Source organism: Vombatus ursinus, unplaced genomic scaffold (genome assembly GCF_900497805.2).
Source record: "Vombatus ursinus unplaced genomic scaffold, bare-nosed wombat genome assembly UNPS02011828.1, whole genome shotgun sequence".
Classification (NCBI taxonomy): Eukaryota; Metazoa; Chordata; class Mammalia; order Diprotodontia; family Vombatidae; genus Vombatus; species Vombatus ursinus.
Genome location: NW_020951606.1, coordinates 20,745 through 29,126, shown reverse-complemented (window position 1 = coordinate 29,126; position 8,382 = coordinate 20,745). Strand labels below are relative to the sequence as shown.

The 8,382-nt window shown below is 37.4% G+C and overlaps 1 protein-coding gene across 1 annotated transcript; it reads right to left on the bottom strand.

The window, feature by feature from the left end:
• Positions 1-6,894: 6,894 nt before the first annotated feature.
• LOC114039318 (interferon alpha-16-like) lies at positions 6,895-7,446 on the bottom strand. Its single transcript, XM_027857008.1, has one exon. It carries the CDS (start codon positions 7,444-7,446, stop codon positions 6,895-6,897), a length of 552 nt encoding a protein of 183 aa, XP_027712809.1.
• Between the last annotated feature and the right edge of the window lie 936 nt (positions 7,447-8,382).

Sequence of the window (8,382 nt, the reverse complement as noted above, 5' to 3'; positions counted from 1 at the left end):
TCATGGAAACAATGAACATGAACTTGGACAGACTTTGAGAGATAATGGTGGATAGAAGGGCCTGGTGTGCAATGGTCCATGGGTTCACAAAGAACTGGATATGACTGAATGACTGAACAACAACAATGAAATATATATGTGTATATGTATATATACATCTCTTTGTGACCCCATTTACCATAGCACTCCAGGCCCTTCTATCCTCCACTATATCTCAAAGTCTGTCCAAGTTCATATTCATTGTTTCCATGATACTATCTATCCATTTCATCCTCTGCCACCTCCTTTTCCTTTTGCCTTCCATCTTTCCCAACATTAGGGTTGTTTCCAATGAGTCCCATCTTCTCATTATGTGGCCAAAATATTTAAGCTTCAGCTTCAGTATTTGACCTTTCAGTGAATAGCCCAAATTAATTTCTTTAGATATTGACTAATTTGACCTCCTTGCTATCCAAGGGACTCTCAAAAGTGTTCTCCAGCACCACAATTTGAAAGCACCAATTCTACAGCATTCAGTTTTCTTTATAGTCCAACTCTCACAGCCATACATTGCTACTGGAAAAACCATAGCTTTGACTATACAGACCTTCATCGTTAAGGTAATGTCTTTGCTTTTTAGTATGCTGTCTAGATTTGACATAGCTTTTCTTCTAAGGAGCAAACGTCTTTTAATTTTATGACTTCTGTCACCATTTGCAGTGATCTTTGAGCCAAAGAATATAAAACCTGACACTGCTTCCATTTCTGCTCCTTTACTTTTTGAATGTTTAATTTTCCATATGAAAATAGAGAAGGTTCAGAATTTACAGAGAATGGATGCTCAATCTTGGAAAGTCCAACAGAGGCACTATAGATACCAATTTGCCAGGAAGTGATAGAGTAGTTGCCAAGATCCTAGTTTTATTTTTTTTAATGTTAAGCTTCAAGACTTTCAAACTCTTCTTTTTACCCTCATCAAGTGGCTTCTTAATTCCTCTTTACTTTCTACCGTCAGAGCAGTATCATGTCTAAGATTGTTGACATTTCTCCACAGCCTTAATTCCAGCCTTTGATTCATCCAGTCTGGCATTTCACATGATATACTCTGATGTAAGTTATATAATCATGATATAAGTTAAATAAATAAGGTGACAACATACAGCCTTGTAGTACTTGTTTTCCAATTTTAAACCAATCAGTTTTTACATATTCAGTTCTGTCACTTCTTGGCCCTCATACAGGTTCCTCAGGAGACAAAAAAGATGATCTGGTATTCCCATCTCTTTGAGGACTTGCCACATTTGTTGTGATCCACACAATCAAAGGCTTTAGTATATATAGAAGTAGATGTTTTTCTGGAACTCCCTTGCTTTTTCCATAATCCATAATCCAGAAAATGTTGCCAATTTGGTCTCTAGTTCATCTGCCTCTTTGAAAACCAGTAGTAATTCTTGTTATTCTTGGTTCATATATTGCTGAAACCTAGCTTGAAGAAACTTAAGCATAACTTTGCTGGAGTATGAAGTGATTGCAATGTTTTAGTAATTTTAACACGCCTTGACATTGCCCTTCTTCAGGATTGGGATGTAAATTTATCTTTTCCAATCCAGTGGCTACTGTTGTGTTTTCCAAATTTACTCGCATATTGAGTGCAGCACTTTAACAGGATCATCTTTTAAGGTTTTGAATAGTTCAGCTGGAATTCCATCACCTCCACTAACCTTATTGTTAGCAATGCTTCCCAAGGCCCACTTGACTTCATTCTCAAGGATGTCTGGCTCTAGATCAGTAAACACAATATATGGTTATCAGAAGTATTAAGATCTTTCTTGTAGTATATATGTATGTATATACATGTGTGTGTATTTGTGTGTATATACATATTATATATCGCATTTATTTATAAACTCACATATAAATTGTATTATATATGAGTGTGTGTGTATATATGTATAAAAATGGCATTTCAATACAACTGGTTTCCTTTTTAATACTACATATTTAATTTTATGCATTTCAAAATATTGTTAAGAGAATGAGTCCCTAAACCTCATCAGACTTCCAAAGGGATACATGACACACAAAAAATGTTAAGAACTCTTGGTTTAAAACTTATGATTGATTGATTGAAACTGAAGCCTATGGTAGAGATTGATTGTTTGAGTCTTGTTCTCACCTCAACCAGATATCAGAGTATCTTGTTACTTTAAGTGGAGTGCAGTGACTTGATTGACTTAATCAGTCAACTTCCCCCCACCTCCCTTACAGGAAGAAATGAGATATCACAGGAAAAAAAAAACCATAGGGTTTCCTTGGCAAAGACACTAGAGTAGTTTGCCATTTCCTTTTCCAGTGGATTAAGGCAAACAGAGGTTAAGTGACTTGCCCAGTTTCACACAGCTAGGAAGTGTCTGAGGCTGGATTTGAACTCAGGTCTTCCTGACTCTAGGCCCAGCACTCTATCCATTGAACCATCTAACTATTTCTAGCTGCATCTAGCTGCATCTAGCTGTTGGCACGTAGTAAGTGCTTAACAAATGCTTGACTGTTGACTAAAAAATTGGACCAACATATTAATATCAATTGTCTGTTTCATGAAAAAATATCCAAGGTTACTAAGAGCTTTAGGTTCTTTTCTAGTTCTGCTACTACCTAATTATCACCTTGGGCATGTTAGTTAGTATCTATAGGTCTTTGTTTGCCCACCTTTAAAAATTGTGGGGGTAGGGTGTGTTAAAATTATATCTTGTTCTTGTTCCCTGCCACCACCACCACGACCTCTCCCTGCTAGTCAGTGTATTAAGTAAATGTACAAGTAGCCAGTAGGAAAGGGGTAATAGCAGAAAGTAAGATCACAAAGGGAACGGAGACATTCCATACAGTCGCCAAGATCAAAGGGGCATAATTTAGAAATTACATAATATATTAACCAAAAATCACATCCTGGTAAAATATGCTGAATCATGGGAAGCCATCTAGGCCTTGCTGTCAGGGCCTTTCAGTTCTATTATATGCAAATCTCAGACAAGTTCCAGAAGACCAGCTGATCACCAAGTGGGCTGAGAGGTTTTTAGATGACGTGGACATGGTGATTTTAAAGTTTTACAGAGAACTTTCAATTTGTTATTTGGATATGTAAATGAACTTACCCTAAGGTGACACAAATGAGAGTCCATGAAAGCTCAAAGTACTGCCTCCACCCCCCAGTCCACTTCCATCTCCATTGAGTCCATACTGGCTAGTGTTTCCAACTCTAATCCATGGTGATTTGAGCGGTACTCTCCATCTCTCCCCCTCCTCCTCATCATTCTCTTCCTCATGCTGCTTGCTTTCCTTTACCATCTCTTCCTCTGTCCTCATGCCATCTGCCTCTGTATCATTTTTGCCATTTTTCTCCGTACTCTCTGTGCTATTTGACCCCACCCTCTTTGTGGTTATTAAAGTATAATCGTAGCCTTGTTTCCTGAGGCCATTGTGGTCTTTCCCAGCAAGTACAAAGAACCAAGAATACTTGCCTCATTTCAAAATTCCATAAATTAATTATCAATTTAGATGGTCTCATACGTTAGGTCCTCTATGGCTATACAATGTCACAATTAGGATTTCTAATTAAGATGCCAATGTGAAAGGTCCTAGAGGAGCCCAGTTTTCCCACTAAGACATCATCAACAAAATTCAAAAAATGCACTAAAAGGAGAAATGATTTTAAAAAATCAAAGAGAAATAGGGACTTCATATATGCAATCCAGAACTTCACGAGAAGACTTTCAGAAGTTTGTAACATTCTAATTAGAGATATAACTGAGCAACTGAGCAGAGAAATAATAATAAAGACCCCACTTACAACTAATGCAGTCTACTACATCTAACTGGGGCCTATTTGGGCCACCATATGGTGCACAGCCAATTCCTGGTTGGGTTTTCAAAGAAGAAAGGTATACAGAGAAGGGTTGAGGACAGACAGCATATTGAGTCACCAAGAGATAGACCATAAGCCAGAGACTTTAGCAGGGTGTAGAGATTAGGCCTACTTACCTAACTCAGAACTGATTCTTCCTTTCTTCTGAGATCCTCCTCACCCTTCTCCTTGTTTTGCTATTGATTTTGACATATCTCCACACCAATTTTCTGTTTATCTTTTTAGCCACCCCTTTTCCTAATTCAGATCACAGTGAGAGTCTTGAGATTTCATCTACCTCTACCTCATACCTGCTCCATGTCTTCTTCTGACCACACTGTGTGAGAGCCAGCTCTAGATGACTTTCAAGAATAGATCGTTAAATTTTCAGTGAAATAGGCAATCACTACAAATCAGGGCTTGATTTATTGTTCTGTTGTTTGTCATAAAGTAAAGAGATCAAAAGGAGAGAAAGAAAATTCAAGAAAAGAATAGAAAGGAGTTGAATAGTAATCAAATTCAGTGGTAAAAGATTCCTGTAAAGAAATTGTCCCTGGTTGGAGTTTGAGGGCAATGGAGGAGAATCAAATTTCACTCTTTCCCCCTGCAATGACCGCAAAAGAACTACAAAAGATCTCGATCTGGAGTTTTTGTCTACATTGCCAGCAGTGTCTGTGGAAGCAGATGGCAGCATCTGCATTGATTGCTGCAAACCAATGACATCAAGGAAAGGTAGTTTTAGGACACTGTAAGAGGTATTGTCTTGGACACAGCAGAAAAAGTTTCATCTAAGGAGAACTCCTAAAGGACTCCAGGAAGAAGAAAAAATGACTTCAATGAACCAGAAACTATGAATTTACCCTTTGGCCACACATGCTGTCTAACTTTGAGCTCACTCTCTCCTGGGACCAATTGTGCCAGGAGAGAATGCCCCACTGGTTGAGGGGAGGCTGTTACAGCTCTTCTTACTCTACTTGGTAAATACTCTTTCTAAAAGCTAATTACATCGGGCTGGTAATCAATGGGTACCACTCCAATGAATGCTTGTAAGTTATAGCATTAGGAACCCCAGACCCTCAGAGTTATTTCTAGAGCCTTGAAGGGGGACATAGTTGGCCACCCTCTGGGGACCTGGCCCACCAATGTTAGTGGGAATTGGAAGGATGAGCTCAGAAGGGGTGTTAGATCACATAGTTCTCAACTCTTTCATAGTTTTTTTTTTTTACAATGTCATTATATAAGTGGTTCTACTGGTTCTACTCATTTCATTCTGTATCAGCTCATTTAGTTTCTCCCAGATTTCTCTGATGTTTTCCCTTCAATCATTTCTTACAGTATAATAATATCTCATAAGATTCATGTACCATAATTTGTTCAGACATTCCCCAATTGATCAACATCCACTTTGTTTCTAGTTTTTCACTGTAATAAAAAGTGCTGCTGTGAACACCTTTGTTCTTGTGGGTCCTTCCTCTTTCTTGGTCTTTTTGGAATATAGGCCTAGTAGTGATACAGATGAGTGAAAGAATATGCACAATTTAGTGAGCTCTAAGTTAAGTTCCAGAATAGTTGAACTACTTTGCAACTCCACCAATAGTTCATCAATGTTTCTATCTTCTCATATCCTTTCCAACAATTATCATTTTCTTTTTTTGTCATCTTTGTCAAACTGATAGGTAGGAGGTAAAAACACAGACTTCTTAAAAGTTGCATTTATTTTATTATTCATGATCAGGAGCATTTTTCATATAGTTGTATAAGGCCTAGATTTCTTCCCTTGAGAACTGCCTATTCATATCCTATAACCATTTGTGTGTGTGTGTGTGTATGTGTGTGTGAATTTGATTGTATCTATACATGAATTATACATTATTCTTATGAATTTTCATCAATTACTCATATATAGTATATTAGATGTTTTTAAAATAAAAATATTGCAAAGAATATTGCCCAGTTAACTGTTTCTCTTCTCATTTTAGCACAAATTTGTTGTTGACTTATTACAGTGGTCAGACTCTTCATTACCCTATTTTGAGATTTTCTTGGCAAAGATAGTGTAGTGTTTTGCCATTTCCTTGTCTAGTTTATTTTTTACAAATGAGGAAACTGAGGCAAACAGGGTTAAGTGACTTGCCCAGGGTCACACAGCTAGTAAGTGTCTGAGGACATATTTGAACTCAGGAAGATGAGTCTTCCAGACTCCAAGGCTGGCATTCTATCCACTGCACCACCTAGCTGTCCAAGATTTATTTGTGCAAAATATATTTAAGTTTTATGTGATCAAAATGATCCATTTTATGAAAAGAAAATTGTTGATTTTGTCTTCTCTGATCCTCTGTATTGGTCAAGATCTTAATTCTGATATTCTATCCTAATTCTTGGTCAAGAATTCTACCCCTACCCATAATTGTGAAAGGTATCTCCTTCCATTCTTTCCTAATTTGTTTATGATATGATCTTATATTTTTGTTCTGTATCCATTTGGAGCCTTTTGTGGTGTATTGTGTGAGATGATCTGTCTAAAATTTCTCAGATTACTTTCTATTGCCTTTGAGGTATTAACTTTTCAAAGTGAATGAATAGTTCTTACTAGTAAAACAGTCTAAGGACACATCAATATATTTTTTATTAAAAAGAGAATTTTAATATAAAAAGGAAGAGTAGATTCAACATAAATAATATATAAATATGTTCTTTGATAAAATAAATATTACATATAGTAACAGAACAAATAATAAAAATAAATACAAATTACAAAATATCTAAGTTATTCAACTGGTAAGCTCAGACAATGTTTCTCTGTATTGTCCCTCTCTTTCAGTATTTAAATAATAACATTTGAATAATTTATATAATAATAAATAAATAATTTAAATAATTCAGTGAATTTAGATACATTTCTTTTTGGTTTAGGGTTTTTTTTTAAAGATGTCTTTACTGATCACTGACAGCTTGGTTTTTGGAAGCAGAAGATTAATCAGGGATCTGAAGTGTTCTGAGAGTCCATTTCTTCTTCTTTAGTTCCTGAGTTTTCTTGTGAGTTTGATCATAAACAGAAAGACCCTCCTGATCTCTACTCTCATGATTTCCCAGGCACAGTGGCTATATTCTTTACCTTGCAGGTACTGGCTTATTCCTTGGAAGTAGCTCTTCAGGGCCAGCTTGGAGTTCTCACTTCCCAAGGAAGGTTCTTCCCACTCCACATCCTGCTCAAGACAGCTCTCCAGTTGTTCCAGCTGCAGATCCAGTCCAATTAGCAGTTGCATGAGCTGGGTCTGATTCCAAGTGGCAGGAGCAGCATTCAGGCTGAAGATGGTGAAGATCTGCTGGAGCATCTCATGAACAATGACTGTGGCATTTTCCCTCTGGAGCTGGCTGCCTTTCATGGTTTCCTTTGGGAAGTTGAAGTTGGTCACATCCTTCCAACATGGCCCCAAGGAAAATGTGCTCATTTGGTGCAGAAGTGAGAAGTCTTCTTTCAGTCCCTGAGTCAGGTCACAGCCCAGGGAGCAGAGGGTGCTGGAGCAGAGCAGCATCAGGGCAACCGGCAAAAAGGTCCAGGAGGTCATGGTGACATTGAGGATGGTTTGGGTTTGGCTGAGCTGGGAGACCAGTGAGCCTTTGTCTCAGCTGCTTGAGTTATCTGGCCTCTAAGCCACTCTCTCTTAAATAGTACTGAGAGTCATTTTCATTTCTTAGCATGGGATTTCCTTTCAGTTTCTGCTTTCTTTTAGAAGATGTCATTGAAATTCTTCCTTTGGAATACTTGTAGAAAGGTAACTAAATTTACCATTAGGAAGAATTGAAAGTGCTTTGTGTTTAGGGACTCTGTTTTGTTGGTCTTTTTATCTCATTCAACACTTATGATCTTGTGTTGTATGTATGTCATATGAATATTTGCTTTTTCTCCATACATTCCATCTCCTGTCTTTAGTCTTTTGCACAGGCTGTTTCCTATGTCTGGTATGCTCTCCCTCCTCACCTCTGTCCCTTTGGATCCTTATCTCTCTTTGAAGGTCAACTCAAATGCCATCTACTTCATGAGACCTTTCCTGATTTCATTTCCCCTTAAATCAAACACAGATGGTATTAATTCTCAACCCCATCTCCATTACTTTGTATTTCTTTTTATGTATTTTATATTTTGTTCTCTGTATATATGCTGTTTTATCAACTGTAAGCTTCCTGAGAGCAAGGACTGCTTTTTATTTTGTCTTTGTATTCTAAGTACTGAGCACAATGCTTGGCACATAGTATGTGCTTAATAAATGTTTGTTAAATTAAATTACATCTTGTCAATTTTATCCCTAAATTGTCTCAAGACCTGAACTTGTTCACACACTCTGCTCCAGTCAAATGTTTCTAACTTTTGGTCTCCCAATCTCAGTCAGCCTTCTGACTCCATGCACTTGACCAAGGCTGAAATGCTTACCTCCCCACTGCAGTCTGCTGACCTCCTATTCCAAGACACAACTCATTCAGGATTTCCATAATTCCTTATCTTT

What these genes read in the sequence shown, in the direction of transcription:
- LOC114039318 (XM_027857008.1), bottom strand. Translation starts at nt 7,446, where the DNA reads ATGACCTCCTGGACCTTTTTGCCGGTTGCCCTGATGCTGCTCTGCTCC.